Source organism: Hemitrygon akajei, chromosome 2, assembly GCF_048418815.1.
Source record: "Hemitrygon akajei chromosome 2, sHemAka1.3, whole genome shotgun sequence".
Classification (NCBI taxonomy): Eukaryota; Metazoa; Chordata; class Chondrichthyes; order Myliobatiformes; family Dasyatidae; genus Hemitrygon; species Hemitrygon akajei.
The window spans coordinates 2,780,308-2,804,629 of record NC_133125.1 but is presented as its reverse complement, the minus strand read 5'-3'; the positions used below and the strand labels follow the sequence as shown (position 1 = coordinate 2,804,629).

The window sequence follows — 24,322 nt, the reverse complement described above, 5'->3', positions numbered from 1 at the left end:
ACGTAACAAGATCCAGTGGCCTTGCAAAGACCATTCTGCAAGGAACTGTGGAGGGGAAAAGAAGGAGAGGCAGACGGGAAAAGATGGATGGACAACATTGAAGAAAGGACAGGGAAAACACTTGTGGTGACCCAGGCTCTGGCACACAACCCCGACAGATGGAACAGACTGCTGCAAAGCTTGTCATGACAGCGCCGCGACGACTCCATCAGGACTTAAGGGCGTAAGGAAGGATATGGAATAAGGTAGATAAACTTGCAGTACAGTTGCAGATTGGCAGGGAGGATGTTGTAGGCATCACTAAATCATAGAACATAGAATAGTACAGCACATTACAGGCCCTTCGGCCCACAGTGTTGTGCCGACCCTCAAACCCTGTCTCCCATATAACCCCCACCTTAAATTCCTCCATATACCTGTCTAGTAGTCTCTTAAACTTCACTAGTGTGTCTGCCTCCACCACTGACTCAGGCAGTGCATTCCACGCACCAACCACTCTCTGAGTGAAAAACCTTCCTCTAATATCCCCCTTGAACTTCCCTCCCCTTACCCTAAAGCCATGTCCTCTTGTACTGAGCAGTGGTGCCCTGGGGAAGAGGCGCTGGCTGTCCACTTTGTCTATTCCTCTTAATATCTTGTACACCTCTATCATGTCTCCTCCTCTCCAAAGAGTAAAGCCCTAGCTCCCTTAATCTCTGATCATAATCCATACTCCCTAAACTAGGCAGCATCCTGGTAAATCTCCTCTGTACCCTTTCCAATGTTTCCACATCCTTCCTATAGTGAGGCGACCAGAACTGTGCACAGTACTTCAAGTGTGGCCTAACTAGAGTTTTATAGAGCTGCATCATTACATCGCGTCTCTTAAACTCTATCCTGGCTGAAAGATTATACCTGGGAGCATAATGTCCAAGGATGTACATTGTATTGAAAGGACAAGCAGGAAGGCAGAGGGGGCATCGTCGTTCTGTGGTTAAGAACGAAATCAACTCATTAAATAGAGAGGACATAGTGTCGGAAAGTGTTGAGTCATTGTGTATATTTCTAAGGAACTGCGAGGGTAAAAAGACCCTGAAGAGAGATCCTAACCTACCCATCTACGTTTTCATCCAGGTCACGTATATATATCAAAAAACAGGGTCCTGCAGAACACCACTAATTACAGACCTCCAGCTCGAATAAGTCTGTTCAGCCACTGCCCTCTGCGCCCAAGCCAGCTCTGAATCCAAGCAGGCCATTCATTGCAGATTCCATGCATCTTAATGCACCCAGAGAAAGCCCACATGGTCACAGGGAGAGTTTCCGATCTCCTGACAGACAGTGGGGGGAAGTGATCTCTGATGCAGTAAAGCATTGCGCTAACTGCTACACAACCGTGCTGCTCCACATTCAACAGGAAGGATATTAATCAGGTTGAAAGAGTGCAGAGAAGGTTTGCAAGGATGTTGCTGGGACTTGAGAAACTGAGTTACAGAGAAAGGTTGAATAGGTTAGGACTTTATTCCCTGGAGCGTAGAAGAATGAGGGGAGATTTGATAGAGGTATATAAAATTATGATGGGTATAGATAGAGTGAATGCAAGCAGGCTTTTTCCACTGAGGCTTGGGGAGAAAAAAACCAGACGACATGGGTTAAGGGTGAAGGGGGAAAAGTTTAAAGAAAACATTGGGGGGGGGGGAGCTTCTTCACACAGAGAGTAGTGGGAGCGTGGAATGAGCTGCCAGATGAAGTAGTAAATGTGGGCTCACTTCTAACATTTAAGAAAAACTTGGACAGGTACATGGATGAGAAGTGTATGGAGGAATATGGTCCAGATGCAGGTCAGTGGGACTAGGCAGAAAAATGGTTTGGCACAGCCAAGAAGGGCCAAAAGGCCTGTTTCTGTGCTGTAATGTTTAATGGTTCCATGATTCTATTTCCCTAAATGGGATTCCATATATACCCACTCCCAAAACCTTTTACAAAACAATGCTTCCACTTATTTAACTTTCCTCATGCTTAGCACACAATCTTGAAACGTTAGTTTCCCCATATCTAGTCATTCCTTTTGCCAAAAGCAATTGGAGTATAATGGCCTTGAGACACACCGTGAATACTCCACCTGAAATGCACATTCTTTAAAGGGTAGAAATGATTGAAGCAGAGTACCTTGGTTGTGGGAGGTGTTAAGGTTAGAAGCCTAGTGATTTACCATCTGTAGTGCTATTCTGATGCCTTTGAACAGTTGTTTGGGAGTTTTCAAACCGTCACAACCTCCAACACAGACCCAAACTGATAACCTCGTCTCTGTGTTTTTTTCCTGCGGGCGTGCAGTAACAAGAGGAAGAAGCTATTGTTAATGAGGAGAATGGAAGACAACACTAACACATGATCTCTTGATGATGTCAGACTAAAACTGTTTTACTGATACCTGTTTTAGAGAGCCCTTAACAAGGGCAAAAGTCCTCCCTGCATCCAGCCTATCAAGCCCTCTTAAGAATGTGCTTCAATGAGATCCCTCATTCTTCAGAGCCCTAGGTCAGGGTTTTCAAATCTTTTTTATGCCATGGATCCCTACCATTAACTGAGGGGTCTGTGGCCCCAGCATGGGACCCCAGGTTTAATATTCTCAAATCTCTCTTTCTATCATTGCTGAAATCAGTCCAGTGAGCCTTCACTACATTCCTTCTATATAGTATAAGTATATCCTTCATTTTACTTAAGTCGACTAAATCTGTACACAATGTCCCAGGCACAGATACAGCATATATTGTAGTAAGACAGCTTTACTCAAGTCCTTTTATAATAAAGGCCAACATATTATTTGCCTTTCTAATTAATGATCTCTAATTGCCCTTGAATTGAAGAGCAAGAACCAGGTGGGCTTTTAACCAGAATCCACTAATTACTGACACTAGTTTTTTATGATTCTAGATTTCTTTTAATTAGACTAATTTTAAATTCCCTAGCTGCCCTGATGCAATTCCATAAAACTGTAAGACACAGGAGGAGAATTAGGCTATTTGGCCCATCAAGTTTTTTCAAGTATGTTAAAAATAAAAGAGAAATGAGAGTGGATATCGGACCACTAGAAAATGGGGTGCAGTTACTATTACAAGAGAGAAGGTGCTCAAAAAGCTGAAAGACCTAAAGGTACATTAGTCACCCGGACCATTCGAACTGCACTCCAGGGTTCTGAAAGAGGTAACGTTAGAGTTTGTGGTGGCATTAGAAATGATCTTTCAAAAATCATTGGACTCTGGCAGAGGACTGGAAAATTGCAAATGACACTCCACTCTTTAAGAAAGGAGGTAGCCAGCAGAAAGGAAATTATAGACCGGTTAACCTGATCTCAGTGGTTGGGAAGATGTTAAGAGTCAATTGTTAAGGATGAGGTGATGGAGTACATGTGTCATAGGACAAGATAGGGTACAAAGTCAGGATTTTCCTTAAGGGAAAATCCTGCCTGATGAACCTGTTGGAAATCTTTGAAGAGATTACAAGGAGAATAGATAAAGGCATGCAGTGGATGTTGTATATTTGGACTTTCAGAAGACTTTTGACAAGGTGCCACACATGAAGCTGCTTCTCAAGACCCCATAGTATTGCAGGAAAGTTATTGGCATGGTTAGATTATTGACTGATTGGTAGGAGGCAACGAGTGGGAATAAAAGGATCCTTTTCTAGTTGGCTGCCAGTGACTAGTGGTGTTCCACAGGAGTACTTGTTTTTATGCTGTATATAAATGATTTAGATGATGGAATAGATGGCTTTATTGCCAAGTTTGCAGATGATATAAAGACTGGTGGAGGGGCAGGTAGTGTTGAGAAAACAGGTAGGATGCAGAAACACAGAAAACCTACAGCACAATACAGGCCCTGCGGCCTACAAAGTTTTGCCGAACATGTCCCTATCTTAGAAATTACTAGGCTTACCTATAGCCCTCTATTGTTCTAAGCTCCATGTACCTATCCAAAAGTCTCTTAAAAGACCCTATCGTATCTGCCTCCACCACCATTGCCAGCAGCCTATTCCACACACTCACCACTCTCTGCATAAAAAAAACTTACCCCTGACATCTCCTCTGTACCTACTCCCAAGCACCTTAAACCTGTGCCCTCTTGTGGCAGTCATTTCAGCCCTGGGAAAAAGTCTCTGACTATCCACATGATCAATAGCTCTCATTACCTTATACACACACATAAGAAGGACTTAGACAGATTAGGAGAATGGGCAAAAGAGTGGCAAATGAAACACAACATTGTAATATGCATGGTCATGCACTTTGGTAGTAAAAATAAATGTGCGGACTATTTTCTAAATGGGGAGAAAATCCAGGCATCTGAGATGGAGAGGGAGTTATGAGTCCTTGGGCAGAACATCCTGAAGATTAACTTGTAGGATGAGTCGGTGGTGAGGAAGGCAAATGCCATGTTAGCATTAATTTCAAGAGGTCTAGAATGCAAGAGCAATGATGTGATGCTGAGGCTTTATAAAACACTGGTGAGGCCTCACCTTGAGTATTGTGAACACTTTAGGGCCCCTCAGCTTAGAAAAGATATGCTGGCATTAGAGAGGGTCCAGAGGAGGTTCACAAGGATGATTCTGCGAATGAAAGGGTTGTCATAAGAGGACATTTGGTAGCTCTGGGTCTGTATTTACTGGAATTCAGAAGGATGAGGGGCGATCTCATTGAAACCTTTTGAATGTTGAAAGGCCTAGATAGAGTAGATGTGGAAAGATTGTTTCCCATAGTGGGTGAGTCTAGGACAGGAGGGCACAGCCTCAGGATAGAGTGATGTCCATTTAAAACAGAGATGCTGAGAAATTTCTTTTAGGGTGGTGAATTTGTGGAATTTGTTGCCACTTGCAGCTGTGGAGACCAGGTTGTTGGGTGTATTTAAGGTAGAGACTGATAGGTTCATGATTGGACATGGCAACATGTTTACAGGGAGAGGCTGGGAACTAGGGTTGAGGAGACAAAAATAGGGTTAGCCATGATTGAATAGTGGAGCAGACTCGAAGGGCCAGATAGCCTAATTCTGCTCCTATGTCTTATGGTCTCAGTCTGACTTATTATTCCTCTCAACAAATGCTCCCTCTAATTTTTAGTAGTCAGTGTGCGCAAAAATCTTATGTTGTGCAAATTTTTTTCCTGTGACAAAAGTATGCGCACTGAATCCACACACAGTTTATGTAGGTTTACAAAATATTTTACATAAAACTGCACAGAATAACAACAAAATAACATACATATTTAAGTCACTCGGTTATATTTTCTCTCTCCTGTCTTTGGCATTTACCCATTCTTTGTAAACTCTATCTAGACTAATAGAACTTCCATCCAATTGATAGCTTTTGATTCTCATTAACATATCCAAATAACATTCACCTAAACAGTTTCTCAGCTTGTTTTTGAGTTGATTCATTAGACTAAAACCTTGCTCACAGTCTACACTAGACGCAAGAAAGGTTCCCCCAATGTCCACCAACTGGGCAAGGTTGCAGAACTGTTCATTTTGATGTACAAATGCCACCATTTGAGCAAAGTTTGAAATCAGTTTAGATTTAATTTTTTCTTGCATGGAAAATTTGAAATCGTTAAACTGTCTAACTATTACAGTTAGACTTTCAGCTTTCTAGATTTTCAGCTAGAAAATCATGATTATTTTAGACATAAGGCATTAACTTGTTCATCGCCAAATGTGAAGTTTATGATATGAACACTGTCCGCCAAACATGGGTACCACCGTGATGCAGCTGTACAAACCGGAACAGGAAAGGTGAGATGACGTAAATTAGTGACGTGCATTGTGGTATTTGAAAAACTGACTAACTAGTTAACAGAAACATTTAGCTATAAGATTACTTTGAATAAGTATAATTATTAATTACTACATTATTTTAGGGAACATAGCTCTCAACTCCATTTTCCTGCCTCCTCCCCATTACCTTTGTCACCCTTACAAATCAAGAACTTATCAACCTCTGCTTTAAATATGCCCAATGAATTGGCCTCCATAGCAATTTGTGGCAATGAATTCCACAGATATACCACCCTCTGGGTAAAGAAATTCTTCCTCACCTCTGTATCCTAAGGCTGTGCGCTCTGGTCCAAAACTCTCCCACTAATGGAAACATCTTCTTCATGCCCATTCTATTCATAGACTTCAATGAGATCCCCCTTCATTGTTCTAAACTCCTACAAATACAGGCCCAGAGCTATCAAACACTCTTCATTCCTGGGACCATTCTTGTAAACTCTCTTTAGGCACTATCCAATGCTAGCTCCTCCTTTCTTAGATATGGGACCCAAATTCAAACTCATGTCTTTGGATTAGGGGTGCAAGCAGAAATTTGTCTGCCAAGACAGGAACTTAACTCTACATCAACTAAACTCTCCATATTCAAAAAATACACTTAACTTGCAAAGGAATCCAATGTTGCAGTTAAAACAGGATGGTTGATCCTGGAGGCTCTTGGTTTAATTTATACCTAATTATTCCAGGATCAAAGGGAAAGACATCACCCCATGTTGGGCAGTGAGAATGGTTCAATTAGGTGCCAAGAACTGAGGGGAACACAATCAAGCTGTAGTGATAGGGGACTCAATAGTCAGAGGAACAGACAGGAGATACTGTGGACGTGAAAAGGACACCCGGATGGTATGTTGCCTCCCAGGTGCCAGGGTCAGGGACATCTCAGTTCGCATCTACAGCAGTTTGGAGGGGGAGAGGGAGGGAGAGCAGCCAGATATCTTGGTACATATTGGTACCAAAGACGGGAAGGGAAAGCAAAGAGATCCTGAAGAGAGAAATTAGAAGCTGAGAAGCAGGACTTCCAGGGTAGTAATTTCTGGGTTCAGGTGCTCCACATGCCAGTGAGGGTAGAAAGAGGATGATTTGGCAGATAAATAAGTGGCTGAGAAGCTGGTGTGGAGGGCAGGGCTTCAGGATCTTGGATCATTAGAATCTCTTCTGGGGGAGGTATGAGCTGTTCAAAAGTGACGGGTTGCACCTGAATGACAGGGAGATCAGCTCTAACAAACCATGGACAGGTTTGTTAGAGCTGTTGGGGAGGGTTTAAACCAATTTGGCAAGGGGGCGGGAACCAGAGTGAAGGGACTCAAGATTGGATGGATGGTAAAAAAGCAAAGATAGTGTGCAGTTAGACTGTCAGGAAGGACAGGCAGATGATCGGACTTAATTGCAGTCAGCGGGATGAGCATCAGTGCATAAGGGATGCAGAATCAAAAGGATAGCAAATAGAGAACTCAAAATGTTATATCTCAATGCATGGAGTATAAGAAATAAGGTAGATGAACTTGCTGTACTTCTACAGATTATCAGGTATGAAGTGGTGGATGAAGGATAGTTGTAGCTGGGAGCTGAATGTCCAAGGTTACAAATTGTATCAGGGGGATAGGAAGGTACGCAGAGGGGGTGGCGTAGCTCTGCTGGTAAAGAGTGCCAGCAAATCAGTAGAAAGATGTGACTTAGGATCAGAAGATGTCCAAAAGTAGCAGGGATGTGCACCACAGATTATAATGGGAAATAGAAAAGGTGAGTCAAAAGGGCAATGTTATGATAGTTATGGAAGATTTTAACATGCAGGTCAATTGGGAAAATCAGGCTGGTAAGACTGGACAACAAAGACTTTGCTTCTGGAATACCTTTAGGTGTATCTAATGAATTTTGGGCTACTGAGCATGAAAATCACCATGGAATTTCCCTATCACACACCATTTTTGAAATCACTTATGTTTATTATTTCAATCCATAATTCAAGTCAATTAAAACGTTGCCTACAATGTAAGCTGGAAAGTTTCCTATCTTGTCCAGGCATGCTTAGGTGGTGCGGCTGCTGCACGGCAAGACAGATCTTAGTAATAATAATTGGGTTTAGGACTGTAAGGATGGAATTTGCTATCACCAGGCACAAAAATTTCTATGAAGGATTTTGATATTTGAGACAGATGCTTCCCAGAGTAACTGATGCCAAGATTAAGGAAAGCATTTTTGTTGGTCCACAAATCAGACAGATCATCAATGACAGACGATTTGAAGAATTTCTAGTGGGACTGGAGAAAATCACATGGAAGGCATTCAAGGAAGTTGTTGAAATTTTTCTTGGCATCTACAGAGCATCAAACTACACACAGCTGGTTGAAATCATGCTTCAAGCATATAAAACCATAAAATGCAACATGTCACTAAAAGATTCATTTCTGCATTCCCATTTAGACTTCTTCCCTGCAAATCTTGGTGCTGTTAGTGACAAGCATGGTGAAAGGTTTCCCCAGGACATTGCGGTCATGGAGAAAAGATACCAGGGCAACTGGAATCCATCAGTGCTGGCGAATTATTGTTGGACACTTAAGCGAGAAGCCTCAGACACGGAGTACAAATTAAAATCATTAACAAAATATTTGTAACTTAGTTGAACTATTGCAAAGCATCAGCACCATTATGCAATTGAACACATTATATTCATTAAAAGTTAATTTGTTGTTTCTCCAGATTCTGATGTGATACAAGTAGTCTGAAATTATACTTGTGTTCATCTTCAAGCAGTCTATCATAAACAAAAAAAATTCTGAGGAAGCAACACTTTTGAAAAGATTTGTTGTCCAGTGTAATGGATCTCAACAGAGTGAGTTTGTTGAATGCCTAAAAGATGGCTTTTTAGAGCAGTTTGTCATTGAGCCTACAAGGGGATCAGATATACTGGATGTTAAGGATTCAAAGGGGGGAAAGGGTCACAGTGGTTGACAAAGGAAATCAGAGATTGCATAGCATTAAAAAAAAAAGAAGCATATCAGAGCTAAGGTGAGTGAGAAGACAGATGATTGGGAAATTTTTAAGGAACAACAGAACTTAACTAAAAAGGCAATACGGGGAGAAAAAAATGAGGTACGAATGCAAGCTAGCCAGGAATATAAAGGAGGATAGCAAAAGCTTTTTTAGGTATGTGAAGAGAAAGAAGATAGTTAAGAACAATGTTGGGCCCTTGAAGAATGAATTGGGTGAAATTGTTATGGGAAACAGAGAAATGGCAGAAGAATTTAATAAGTACTTTAGACCTGTCTTCACTAGGGAAGACATAAGCAATCTCCCAGACATATGGATGGGCCAAGGACATAGGGTAACAGGAAATGAAACAGAATGACATTAAGAAGGAAACGGTGATGAGTAGACTGATGGGACTGAAGGCTAACTAATCCCCAGGTCCAGATGGTCTGCATCCTAGGGTACTAAAGGAGGTGGCTCTGGAAATTGCGGATGCATTGGTAATCATTTTCCAACATTCCTTAGATTCAGTATCAGTTCCTGAGGATTGGAGAATGGCTAATGTTATCCCACTTTTTAGGAAAAGAGGGAGGGAGAAAACAGAGAACTATCGTCCTGTCAGCCTAACATCAGTAGTGGGGAAGATGCTAGAGTCTATTATTAAAGATGAAATAGTGGCATATCTAGATAGCAGTGATAGGATTGGGCTGAGCCAGCATGGATTTACCAAGGGCAAATCATGCTTGACTAATCTATTGGAGTTTTTTGAGAATGTAACCAGGAAGTTAGATGAGGGAGATCCAGTGGATGTAGTGTACCTCGATTTTCAGAAGGCATTTGGTAAGGTCCCACATAGGAGATTGGTGGGTAAAATCAGAGCTCATGGCATTGGGGAGGGGGGGGGGGGAAGATATTGAAATGGATAGAAAACTGGTTGGCAGATAGAAAGCAAAGGTGAATGGGTGTTTCTCGGAATGGCAGGTGGTGACTAGTGGGGTGCCACAGGGCTTGGTATTGGGACCACAGCTGTTTACGATTTACATCAACGATTTAGATGAAGGCATTGAGAATAACATCAGCAAGTTTGCTGATGATACTAAGCTGGGTGGCAATGTGACATGTGATGAGGATGTTAGGAGAATTCAGGTTGACTTGGATAGGCTGGGTGAGTGGGCAGATACTTGGCAGATGACGTTTAATGTGAATAAGTGTGAGGTTATCCACTTTGGGAGTAAGAACAGGAAGGCAGATTATTATCTGAACGGTGTAGAGTTAGGTAAGGGAGAAATACAAAGAGATCTAGGAGTCCTTGTTCATCAGTCACTGAAGGTGAATGAGCAAGTGCAGCAGGCAGTGAAGAAGGCTAATGGAATGTTGGCCTTTATTACAAAGGGAATTGAGTACAAGAGCAAGGAAATCCTTTTGCATTTGTACAGGGCCCTGGTGAGACCACACCTGGAGTATTGTGTACAGTTTTGGTCTCCAGGGTTAAGGAAGGACATCCTGGCTGCAGAGGAAGTGCAACATAGATTCATGAGGTTAATTCCTGGGATGTCTTGAGTGTCTTACGCAGAGAGGTTAGAGAGACTGGGCTTGTACACGCTGGAATTAAGGAGATTGAGAGGGGATCTGATTGCAACATATAAGATTATTAAGGGATTGGACAAGATAGAGGCAGGAAATATGTTCCAGATGCTGGGAGAGTCCAGTACCAGAGGGCATGGTTTAAGAATAAGGGGTAGGTCATTTAGGACAGAGTTAAGAAAAAACTTCTTCTCCCAGAGAGTTGTGTGGGTGTGGAATGCACTGCCTCAGAAGGCAGTGGAGGCCAATTCTCTGGATGCTTTCAAGAAGGAGCTAGATAGGTATCTTATGGATAGGGGAATCAAGGGATATGGGGACAAGGCAGGAACCGGGTATTGATAGTAGATGATCAGCCATGATCTCAGAATGGCGGTGCAGTCTCTAAGGGCCGAATGGTCTACTTCTGCACCTATTGTCTATTGTCTATTGTTATGTAATGGACCAGAGGTGATTAGGGAGCTTAACATAAATGAACCCTTAGGACACAGTGATCACAATATGATTGAGTGCAACTTTAAATTTGATAGTGTGGAAGTACATCTGACGTAGCAGTAGTTTAGTGGAGTAAAGAAAATTACAGTGGTATGAGAGAGGAGTTTGCTTAAATAAATTGGAAGGAGATGCTTGCAGGGATGACAGAAGAATAATGGTGTGAATTTCTGGGCAAAATGAGGAAAGTGCAGGATAGATGTATTCCAAAAGCAAAGAAATACTCAAATGACAAAATAGTTCTAAGTCAAAACTAATGTAAAAGCAAAAGAGAAGGCATTCAATAAAGCAAAAATTAGTGAGAAGATAGAGGATTGGAAAGATTTTAAAAACCTATAGAGAGGGAAAAGATGAGAAATATGAAAGCACACTAGCAAACAATATCAAAGTGGATAGTAAAAGCTTTTTCAAGTATGTAAAAATAAGAGAGATGACAGTGGATATAGAACCACTACAAAATGAGGCTGGAGAAATAATTATGGGGGACAAGGAGATGGCAGACAAACTAAATGAGCATTTTGTGTCAGTCTTCACTGTGGAACACACTAGCAATGTGTCAGATGTTGAAGGGTGGAGGGAAGAGAAGTGAGTGCAGTTACTATTACAAGGGAGAAGTTGCTGAAAAAGTTGAAAGACCAAAGGGTACAAAAGTCACCCGAACCAGAGGAACTGTACCCTAAGGTTCTGAAAGAGGTAGCGGTATAGATTGTGGAGGCTTTAGTAATGATCTTTCAAAAATCATTGACTCTGGCATAGTGCCAGAGGACTGGAAAATTGCAAACGTCATTCCACTCTTTAAGAAAGGAGAAATTATAGATCAGTTAGCTTGACCTCAGTGGTTGGGAAGATGTTGGGGACAGTTGTTAAGGATAAGGTAATGGAGTACTTGGTGACACAGGACAAAATAGGGAAAAGTCAGCATGGTTTCCTTAAGCAAAAATCTTGCCTGAGAAAACTGTTGGAATTCTTTGAGCAGATGGCTTTGTTGCCAAGTTTGCAGATGATTTAAAGATTGGTATAACAGCAGGTAGTGTTGAGGAAACAGGTAGGCTGAAGACAGACTTAGACAGATTGAAGAATGGGGAAGAAAGTGGTAAATGAAATACAATGTTGTAAATGCATGGTCATGCACTTTGGTAATAGAGATAAATGTGCACACTATTTTTAAACGGGGAGAAAATCCAACAATCTGAGATACAAAGGGACTTGGGAGTCTTTGTGTAGAAAACCCTAAAGGTTAACTTGCAGGTTGAGTTATTGATGAGGAAGGCAAATGAGCAGGGATGTGATGCTGAGGCTTTATAAGGCACTGGTGAGGTCTCACCTTGAGTATTGTGAACAGTTTATGGCTCCTCATCTTAGAAAAGATGAACTGGCATTGGAGAAGGTCCAGAGGAGGTTCACAAGGATGTTTCCATGAATGAAAGGGCTATCATACAAGGAACATTTGATATCTCTGGGTCTGTACTTGCTGGAATTTGGAAGGATGAGAAGGTATCTCATTGAAACCTTTTGAATGTTGAAAGATCTAGACATGATACATGAGGAAAGGATGTTTCCCATGGTGGGGGAGTCTAGGACAAGAGGCACAGTCTCAGGATAGAGTGGTATCCATTTAAAACAGCTGCAGAGAAATTTCTGTAGGATGAGAGGATAAATTTGTGGAATTTGCTACCACAGGCAGCTGTGAAGGCCAGTTTGTTGGGTCTATTTCAAGGCAGAAGTTGTTAAGTTCTTGATTGGACACAACATTAAAGGTTACGGGGAGAAGGATGAGGAGGGGGAGAAAAGGATCAGCAATGATTGAACAGTGGAGCAGACTTGATGGGCCAAATGGTCTAATCATGCTTCTATGTCTTATGGTCCTTATAGTTTCATATAGTATAATAGTACAACAGTATAAACAAATCTTATACCTTACTTCAGGAAAATAAAACCTGGCCTCCCCAGTCTCTTCTCATAACTGAATTGCTCTGCCAAGCCAACACCCGGATGAATGTTCTCTACACTCTCTCCAGTGCTGTCATGTGATCTTCACTGGGCACCAACTCCAAGAATAATGCAGAGAGCAGCATTGGCTGCTACACATTCCTTTTATTTGCCATCAATGAAGTGTTGGACTCTTATAAATTCTGAGCTACCACTGAACAGCCCCTGCATATTAATCTGTCTCCATACCACACTTGCTCCATGACAGAATGCAAGGTTGCAATAATTTACTATGTTGGCAGTTGTTTCAACCTTTCCATAATTTTGGCATGCGTACTTTAGTATAATTATATTTCAAATTTATAATTTATACTTCGATAAACATCATTTTGATTTTCTCATTATTTCAGAAATATATGACTTTTCTCCAAGCAATTCATTTCTTTATGTATATATATTTTAGAATAGAAAATATATTTGAATTCTACAATAGTATGGGCTTCCTATCACTTTACACATTTTAAATTTCTACAACCACATTAACGTTAAAAATTGCTTGCTTTATATTATTATAATGTTTGAATTGCTCTTTATGGTTACACAAAGAGTTGAGTTATTAAAAAAGATAAGAACATTAGGCTTTAAAATGGGAACTGAACTAGATATGCATTTTAATCCAGTAATTCCCATCCTAATTTTCCTTTACCTAAAGAAAGCATGTGGATATTTCTTGCCACAAACAAAGCTTGGAATTCTTTCTTCATAACTTCCAAAGAATGTATTAATTTCTTAATTCAAGGAGATTTAATGATTAAACAGAGAAGTGAAATGGAGCAGTTTATGGATTTTACCATAACCACTGCTGACATTGGTTTATGTGATAACTGCAGCCTGCAGCCATCAGCACTCAACTCAGCACTGAACTGTATCGATGGTTATGGCCTGCAGCCGCTGGAACTCACCTCCGTGCTGAACTTACTTTTGGTATACTTTTTGATATTATTGGCTAGCTTACTTTCGTAGTCCATCTTTACCTTCTTAATGAATTTTTAGTTGCCTTCTGTTGGTCTTTAAAAGCTTCCCAATCCTCTAACATAATAATTGTATTGATCATGAAAGATGTTTTAATTGAAGATTACACTGTATGTTCAAAAACAAACAAAATCCTAAATAGAAACAGATTCTCCTTAACTCTTTTTATAAACCCATATCATAGTATTTAAAGGCAACAAGAGTGAATCTGCAGATGCTGGAAATAAATAAAAAACACAAAATGCTGGTAGAACTCATGATGAAGGATTTCGGCCTGAAACATCGTCACTACCTCCTCCCATAGATGCTGTCTGGCCTGCTGAGTTCTGCCAGCATTTTGTGTTTTTCATAGTATTTAAAACCCATAAACATTTCAGTTATCAGTGAAAATCAAATTTGTACAGAGGCGTTCTCCTAAAAGCACATGAAACAATTTGTCTGAGGAGTTTCTTTTACTGACCAAGAGATGAATGTTGCTCCTGTCACTAGAAGATTCAGTGTTCTATATTGAAAAATTATACTGGATTGTTTATATGCTGGTGAATATGCAAATCCTAATCCAAAGGTCAGCAGCTTCAGGTGTGTCACATTCCAACATCATCTATCAAGTTTCAAGCTATACCTGTCCTCCACTGTAGCCTAAACCTCAGTCCTCTGAGAAAGAGGCCACAGCGTTACAGATAAGTCAAGCAGTCAAAGTTCAAAGTACGTTTATTATCAATAGTATGTATAATACATACACTTCGAGATTCATTACCTTGTAGGGAGCCACAAAACAAAGAAACACAATAGAATTCACAAACCCAGACCCACTGTGCAAAAACTAAAGAAAAAATGCAAACAGTGAAAAAAGCAAACAAACAATCCACAAAAGATGAAAAGCAAAGTGCCTGAATGCACATCCACAGCCATGTAGCCCGTTCCGCCCTGCAGTCCGTCCAGTAGCCTGATGGTAACAGGTCATATCCATGGAGCCACATTCAGCACGGAGGTGAGTGCCAATGGCTTCCCTCTAAGCTGTGCACGTGTGCGCACGCACACACGTTTTTCAAACAGTGCACAAAGGAAATTAATTGTGCACAAAAGGTTAGTTACCTAAAATAATGTAGTAATTAATAATTACTCGTATTGAAACTAATCTTTTAGCTAAATGTTTCTGTTAACTAATTAGTTGGTTTTTCAAATACCACAATGCACGTCACTAATTTACGTCACCTCACCTTTCCTGTTCAGGTTTCTACAGCTGCATCACAGCGGCAGCCATCTTTGGTGAACAGTGTTCATATTGTAAAGTTTACAAAGATCTCTTTCAAATCCTGTAGATAGCTTACTAAGTTTTTATTGAAAAAAATATTGATTCACTATGTCGAATTCAAAAGAAGTGAAGGGCGTGAAGTGCAAAAGAACTGCAAATTTGTTTAAAGTTGAATGGCTTAATAAAATAGTAGAAACTACTACACCGAAAGCTCATGAGGTCATGAACGTTCAGCTACGAGAAATATTTATGTATGATTTGGAAACTGGAGTTATCTGTTTGAATTGTCATAGAAACATAGAAAACCTACAGCACAATAAAGGCTCTTCGGCCCACAAAGTTGTGCCGAACATGTCCCTATCTTAGAAATTACTAGGCTTACCCATAGCCCTCTATTTTTTAAGCTCCATGTACCTATCCAAAAGTCTCTTAAAAGACCCTATCGTATCCACCTCCACCACCATTGTCAGCAGCCCATTCCACGCACTCACCACTCTCTGCGTACAAAACTTACCTCTGTACCTACTCCCCAGCACCTTAAACCTGTGTCATCTTGTGGCAGCCACTTCAGCCCTGGGAAAAAGCCTCTGACTATCCACACAATCAATGCCTTTCATCATCTTATACACCACTATCAGGTCACCCCTCCATCACTCCAAGGACAAAAGGTCAAGTTCACTTAACCTGTTTTCATAAGGCATGCTCCCCAATCCAGGCAACATCCTTGTAAATCTCCTCTGCACCCTTTCTATGGTTTCCACATCCTTCCTGTAGTGAGGCAACCAGAACTGAGCACAGTACTCCAAGTGGGGTCTGACCAGGGTCCTATATAGCTGCAACATTATCTCTTGGCTCCTAAATTCAGTTCCACAATTGATGAAGGCCAATACACCATATGCCTTCTTAACCACAGTGTCAACCTGCGCAGCTGCTTTGAGTGTCCTATGGACTTGGACCCCAAGATCCCTCTGATCCTCCACACTTCCAAGAGTCTAACCATCAATACTATATTCTGCCATCATATCTGACCTACCAAAATGAACCACTTCACACTTATCTGGGTTGAACTCCATCTGCCACTTCTCAGCCCAGTTTTGTATCCTATCAATGTCCCGCTGTAACCTCTGACAGCCCTCCACACTACCCACAACACCTCCAACCTTTGTATCACCAGCAAACTTACTAACCTATCCCTCCACTTCCTCATCCAGGTCATTTATAAAAATCACAAAGAGTAAGGGTCCCAGAACAGATTCCTGAAGCACACTACTGGTCACCGACCTCCATGCAGAATATGATCCGTGTACAAACACTCTTTGCCTTCTGTGGGCAAGCCAGTTCTGGATCCACAAAGCAATGTCCCCATGGATCCCATGCCTCCTTACTTTCTCAATAAGTCTTGTATGGGGTACCTTATCAAATGCCTTGCTGAAAACCACACAAAATGATGGAGGAACTTGTAGGTTTTTGTAAGTAAAGGTGAGACATTTTATGTTTCAGAAAACCATAGCAATTCATTTATTGTACTCCAAACCCTGAACACCAAGCACAGTAAACAACTTTGCGTAATTACATCATCACATCAGACCAGCCTCTTAAATCGAACCTCAACTGAATGTTGTTGACTGTGAATTCTGTATCATTCCACCAATTACATTACCCTACAGATTCAGCAGGTCTGGCAGCACCTATGGAGAGGAATAAAGAGTCGACATTTCGGGCCAAGACCCTTCATCAGGACTCGAACAGAAAGGGGAAGATGCCAGAATAAAAAGGTTTGGTGGGAGGGAAAGAAAGATAGCTAAAAGGTGATAGGTGTAGTCAGGTGGGTGGGAAAGATAATTCATTAATGACATAACTTCATCAGGTTCCTACAATATAAGCATATTAGTACACTTTACATTAAGTAAATAGTTTAAAGGACAAGCAACCACATAATTACTTCTTCTATTTGCGGATATAGGGAGTTGCTGCACACTACCAGAGGTAATAGGCAACTCTAAACAATCACTAGCAAACAAAAATGGCAATGAGTATATTGATGAAATGTGTAAAACAAAGTGAAGAAAGTTAGACCTACCCCAGACAAGAAGAATGTATCTGAGAGGAACAAAACAAAGGACTATTGTGCCAACAGTCAGGATGAAAACAGCCAGCCAGCTCAGGAATGGGACTGTCCAGTTGAAGGTACTTGAACAGAAATGAGAAATATTTGATTACATGCAATGAGTCACCACAGTTAAACAGGACAATACTAAAATCATGGCATGAGAATTAAAAACACTTTTTTAATATCAAGCAGAGTATTGATGAGACCACACCTGCAATTCAATGTGCCGCTTTAGTCCCTTTATTTAAGAAAAGATATACAAAGGATTCTGGTTAATTGGGCTGTCGATTATTTGGGGCAGCTGCTTATTTGGGGCAACTCTTAAAGAATAAAAACTAATTGAGAAAATAGCTGGAATGTTGCAATGAAAATGAAGATTTGGAGGATGCAATCGTCAATAACGTTGCATGAAAACAGTCAATTTCTGCATTAGGTGTCAGCACTGATTTTGTTCATTTACAGTCAATCAAAGATATGACAGTGTACACGGGATGAATTCCTACATTGATAATGATTAGTTATCAATGAAAACACGTAGTTTTATAGTACTGTAGTAGATTTGGTAATGTTATAATTTGTTCTGTATTTCATTTAAATACATACTTGGTTACTCAGTTTGTCTTTTTTTTTTAGCTTTTTAACTATTTCTATGACATTTCAGCTAGTTGGGCAAAATGTACTGCTCCCAATGTGTCTCTATTAACTGGAATCTACTATACTTGCACTGGAGGCAGTACCAAAGAAATTTGCTGGAATAATTCCTGAGAGAGGGTATCACAATGGTTAAAAGAATTAATCTGTATTCTCTGGTGTTTATAAAAATAAGAAGTGGTCTTGTGGAAACAAATTTAATTTGCAAGTTAATAAGCTGCAAGTTTAAACTTGTGGACATTTAAGAGACTCGTGGCTGAAAGAAAAATGGAGGACTATGTGGGAAGGAAGGGTTAAAAAGTCAGTACAACTTTGTGGGCTGAATAGCCTGTACTGTGCTGCAATAGTCTATGTCCTAAATCAGGGGTTCCTAGCCTGTGGTCCACGAACCCCTCAGTTAATGGTAGGGATCCATGGCATAAAAAATATTGGAACCCTGATCTAAATCCTCAGGAAGGAGATCAGCACAGCATTGTGGGCTGAATGGCCTGTACTATGCTGTAATGTTCTGTTCTAAATCTTCAGGAAGAAGAAGTAGGTAAATGGTTCCTGTAGAATATTAAACAAGAGGATAAAGTTAAAAGATTATGGAATGGTTATTTGAAAGTGAGATGCATGGGAATTTCTTCCTGTAGAGAGTGGTGAATCTTTGAAATTCTCTACCTCGTAGGGTTGTGGAGGCCAGATAATCGGGAGTACTTGAAAAGGAATTGGTACAGTAAATTTTTGAAACAGCAAGGAATTGAATTGGAAGAGAATAAGAGATGTGGCCTGAGGCAGATCAGCTCTGATTTTATTTATTTTATTTAGAGATACTGTGCAGAACAGGCCCTTCCAGGCCAAAGAGAATGCCACCAACAACACACCGATTTAACCCCCACCTAATCAGAGGACAAATTACTGTGACCAATTAACCTACTAAACCTGAGCACCTGGAGGATCCACGTGGTCACGGGGAGAATGTATAAATTCCTTACAGGCAGCAGTGGGAATTGAACTCAGAACTCCGGCACCCCATGATGGCATGCTGTTGCGCTAACCACTACACTACCATTGCACCCCAAACACACTGAATGGCTGGACAGATTTGGGTGGCTGAGAGTCAACTCCTGGCCCTGTGACTGATGTCTTAGGTAAAATTGCTACGTTTTATGAAATGTTTTCTAACAGTGTGCATGCTGACCATCTAAAAAATGAGCCAGATTTCAAATGGACCAGAACACCTCTTGACCAGCTCACTTATTAAGAACTGTTCATGCTCATCTTGGGTTAAAAATAATCCACAGAAAATTTCTGAAAGTGCAACTTGATAACATATGCAATGGGATATGCTTTGGGATGATATGCATGGGACATGGCTGAGGGTGAACAACAATTTAAATAATACAAAATTTTAAACCAGAGAGATTAAAGTTTTAAAATAAATTAGAACTGAAAGACAAGGTGTGAAATTGAAATGGAGAATTCAATGTTATTTCAGATTGAGAAAAAGAAAGAGGAAAGACAACAATTACTAAGTCAAAATAAAAGTGAAACAGAAATATATAAAGATTCAAAGTACATTTATTATAAAAGTCTATAGATAGTGTACAACCTTGAGATTCATCTTCTCTACATACAGCCATGAATCAAAGAAACACCATGGAATTTGTTCCAAGAAGAACATCAACTCTAACCACATGCAAAAAAAATAAATCAAATTGCGCAAATAGCAAAAAGACGAGTGGAAAAAAATACAGAATATAAAACACCAAACCACAAAGTCATTGAAAGAACCTAGGCATATTCAGTTTAGTTTAGTTCAGTTCAGTTCAATATAGTTATCAGAGCATTAGAAATAGGAAATGTATATTTATTGGAGAATAGGAAATAGGGATTGTATAGTTATTGGAGAATGGGAAATACAAGTGGGGGTAGATTATTTAATCCCTCATATCCGTTTCACCAAGATCATAGTTGATCTTCTACCTCAACACCGCTTTCAGCAAGAACTACAAATCCCTTTCTCGATCTCTCCTCTTTCTCGATCTCTTGGTCTCCATCTCTGGAGACAGACTGTCCACTGACATCTTCTATAAACCCACTGACTCTCATAACTACCTCAACTATACCTCTTCCCACCCTGCCAAATGCAAAAATGTTATTCCTTATTCGCAGTTCCTCCGTCTCCGCCACATCTGCTCCCAGGATGAGGCTTTCCGTTCCAGGACATCTCAAATGTCCTCTTTCTTTAAGGATCGTGGTTTCCCTTCTGCCGTGATCAATGTTGCTCTCACCCGCATCTCCTCCATTTCCCACACTTCGGACCTCACCCCACCCTCCCGTCACCACAACAGGGACCGTGTTCCCCTTGTCCTCACCTACCACCCCACCAGCCTCTGGATCCAGCATATTATCCTCTGCAACTTCCGCCACCTTCAACAGGACCCCACCACTAAGCACATCTTTCCCTCTCTACCCCTCTCTGCTTTCCACAGGGATTGTTCCCTCTGCGACTGCCTGGTCCACACGTCCCTCCCCACAAATCTCACACCTGGCACTTATTCTGAAAGCATAAGTGCTACACCTGTCCCTACACCTCCTCTCTTACCACCATTCTGGGCCCCAAACAGTCCTTCCAGGTGAGGCAACACTTCACTTGTGAGTCTGTTGGGGTAATCTATTGCATCCGGTGCTCCCGGTGCGGCCTCCTCTACATCGGTGAGACCCAATGTAGATTGGGGGACTGCTTCGTCAAGCACCTACGCTCCGTCCACCACAACAGACAGGATCTTCTGGTTGCCACCCACTTCAACTCTGCTTCACATTCCCATTCGGATATGTCCATACATGGCCTCCCCTACTGCCATGATGAAGCCAAACTCAGGTTGGAGGAGCAACACCTCATGTACTGTCTGAGTAGTCTCCAGCCCCTTGACATGAACATTGGATTTTCCAACTTCCGGTAATTCCCTCCCTCTCCCTTCCCCATCCCTGTTTCACTCTGCCTCCTCCTCCAGCTGCCTATCACCTCTCTCATGATTCTGCCTTCTTCTACTACCCATAGCGCTTTCCCCTTACATTCCTTCTTCACCTTTCCTGCCTATCCCCTCTCTGCTTCCCATCCCCCATCCCTTGATCTTTCCCCTTACTGGTTTCTCACCTGGCACCTACCAGCCTTCTCCTTCCCACCCTCCCCCCACCTTTATAGGGCCCCTGCCCCCTCCCTCTTCAGTCCTGACGAAGGGTCTTGGTCCAAAACGTTGACTGCTCGTTTCCACGGATGCTGCCCGACCTGCTGAGTTCCTCCAGCGTGTTGTATGTGTTGCTTTGACCCCAGCATCTGCAGTGTACTTTGTGTTTACTACATATCCCATGATTCCTATAACATTGAGAAAAATCTACAGCTTCCAGAATGCAAGCTGTCCAGCTTGTGTCAATGCACAAGACAAATTTCACTCCATATTTTCACATTACAGTGTACATCTGACAAATAAAGATAATCTTTAATCTCTTTATCTCTAAGAAGAATTCATGATCTGAATGAACAAGAATTCACACTTATAACTGTTTACATTCTGGGCAAGGAAATAGTACTTAGGCATTAATAATTATATCATTAAATAAATATTTATATAGTTACATTACCTGGTGTGGTGTGTTAATAATGGATAATTAATGTGCAAAAACACTAACTCCATGAAAATCACAAGGAGGCTCAGGCTGGGATACTATTTTATTAATCTTGCAACAAGCGAGCATACCGTACTGAGGAACCTGTGGAGGTTGATTGTTAATATAGTGTTTCTCCTTTGCCATAGTTGTTGGGAAATGTACACATTAAAGTTTAAATGATATATTTTCTGTAAAATTTGGCATGATGTATTTTTGAAACTTATTACGCTATCATTATCTATGTACAAATGTCTTTAATAATCACCTCCATTATTTATTTCTCATATAATATTCTATTCATTTAAAATAGATGGATGAGGAAATATTAGAAATATAAACTCAAGAGATTCTGCAGATGGTGGAAATCCAGAGCAACACACACAAACTCCGCAGGTCAGGCAGCATCAATGAAATGAATAAGCAGTTGATGTTTTGTGCTATGCTCCTTCATCATGACTCCTGAAATATGTCATCAATGAATTTATTTTATGCATAAAAATCAGAATCAGTTTTAATATCATCAGCATATGTCATGAAATTTGTTGCATTCAGAGGTCTTAGTGTTACTAAATAAAAGAATAAAGGAGAATGCTATTTTTCTAAAATAAAATCATCTCAGTTATTAAATGCCATACTATTTATGCTTTGTAATCAGCATAGCCACAATCCAATTACTAGCATCGTACAGTTCTTTGTCTTTTCCCACATGTTAATTAAAAACATCATCTAACTCTAAAAAGACAAATTCCACTTTCTATTTCAAAAGCTACAAATCATTTATCCAAAAGATTAATTACACATCAGCAAGTACAGCGGGTTCTCATTGAAAAGACTAGTATGTGCAAAGGTAACTAATGACAGGTTCAGATCATTCATCACTTTGGACTGGAGCTCCCTGACAAATAAAAAGATAGCATTTCACACCTAGCTTGAAATGAATGCAAGGTCCATCACAAAAACAGACAAATATAATGTGGCATCACTCACTTCTTTATCCTTTCATAAAAGCAGGCAGCCTTATCCAGGCCGTTTTGCACAGCCATACACACTTCTTGGATAGCAAACAACTTGTCCATCAAAGTTTTCCTTTCCGATTCCTGAGAGTAAAGAACAAACAACATTTTTGCTCTTTGCTATATTTACACGGTGAAAATTTGACAGTATAAACCTTGTTTCCATTTTAATTTTTGTCATGTGAGGAAATAAATGCAGTCTGTAGCTGTTACTTGAAAACAAACCAAAACCACTGAGATATTTGTGTATGGGATTCAATGCTGTCTGATGCACTTCCAAATAACTGAGCTCCAAATCGAAAAATGTATGTTCGATCCTTTATTACAGATCCAGCAAAGATGAACAATCTTATAGTGATAAAAAATTAACAAACCTAAATTAGTGATATAGTGAAATAAGAGTAATTAACTTTCAAATTAGCATAATTTAGCAAAGATCATAAATAAGCATAATTACCAAAATAAGCGGTCAACAAAAAATATCATTCCCCAGTTGCCTCTAATTAACTAGACTAACTGACAAAGAGAGAATACATAACTACCACGGTCCAACCCATATGACAAATTACCCATAATAAACATGCCACAAAATACAATACAGACAGACAGAAAATAGATACATGGCTCCTGCACTGGGAACAATTCTTTAAGTCAACTGTAAACTCTTTGGGTTAACAGCTCCTGATTCAAATGTTTTTGACTCTTGATGTTTATTATAGCATTGTGACTATTATAACTCTTTGGCTAGTTACAAACCTGATTAAACTAGGAAAATATACATGCCTCTCAGATTTCATAGACCTTTGATTTTCACAGAGCATGCAAGACTACAACACTTTTGGTTCACTTGTGTTTCAGGATCACAAGCAAATTTTTTCAGTGTGCCTCAATTTATTTCACAGGGTTGTTAGGAAGGAATTAGAAATGGTTACATCACAAGAGATCATACAACATAGAACAGTAGAGCACAGTACAGGCCCTTTGGCCCACGGTATCGTGCCAACTTCTTAACCTACTTCAAGATCAATCAAATGCTTCCAGCCCGCATAACCCTCCATTTTTCTTTCATCTATGTACCTGTCTAAGAGTCTCTTAATTCTCCGTAATGTATCTGCTTCTACAGCCCTGGCAGATCGCTCTACACATCCACCACTCTGTAAGAACCTACCTCTGACATCACCAACTATATTTTCCTCCAATCACCTTAAAATTATGCCCCCTCATGCTAGTAATTGCTACCCTTGGAAAAAGACGCTGGCTGTCCAATCTATCTATGACTCTGTCATCTTATACATCTCTAACAAGTCACTTCTCATCCTCTTCTGCTGCAAATGGTTACGCAAACCTTTGGTTGACCTTAGTGATCATAACAAGTTGAGGAAAAACCTCGGTAAATGCATTAGCTCTTTGCAATGAGAAGCAAACTGAAACTTATCACCCCACAGTACAGAATCACTGCAAGGACAGGCTGAAAAGTAAAGCATCTTAATATATCTGAACTGGTCAAAGTGATGTGATAGTATTAATCTTGCCTATTCTTATTGATAAGCATTATAAAGAGAAAGATTTACTTGATAGGTCACATGTATGGTATTGTGCAAAAGTTATAGGCATATATAAAGCAATACACACAGAACTCTGGAGGAACTCAGCAGGTCAGGCAGCACCTATGAAAAAGAGTAACTATTCAATGTTTCGGGCCAAGATCTGATGGAGGGTTTCACCCCAAATGTCAACTCTTGAGTTCCTCCAACATTTTGTGTGTGTTGCTTTGGATTTCCAGCATCTGCCGATTTTCCTATGATTTAGGCACATATATAGAGCTAAGACTTTTGCA

The 24,322-nt window shown here is 40.5% G+C and overlaps 1 protein-coding gene across 3 annotated transcripts in view; it reads right to left on the bottom strand.

Moving 5' to 3' along the window:
• Window positions 1-24,322, bottom strand: part of mctp1a (multiple C2 domains, transmembrane 1a) — a 553,815-nt gene that overhangs the window by 29,691 nt on the left and 499,802 nt on the right. For all 3 annotated transcript variants that reach the window (XM_073066356.1, XM_073066347.1, XM_073066365.1), the window contains 2 exons: window positions 22,460-22,569; window positions 17,138-17,247 (listed from right to left, as the gene is read on the bottom strand). In XM_073066356.1, coding sequence (XP_072922457.1) covers window positions 17,138-17,247; window positions 22,460-22,569 — 220 coding nt within the window. The remainder of the gene's footprint in view (window positions 1-17,137; window positions 17,248-22,459; window positions 22,570-24,322) is intronic.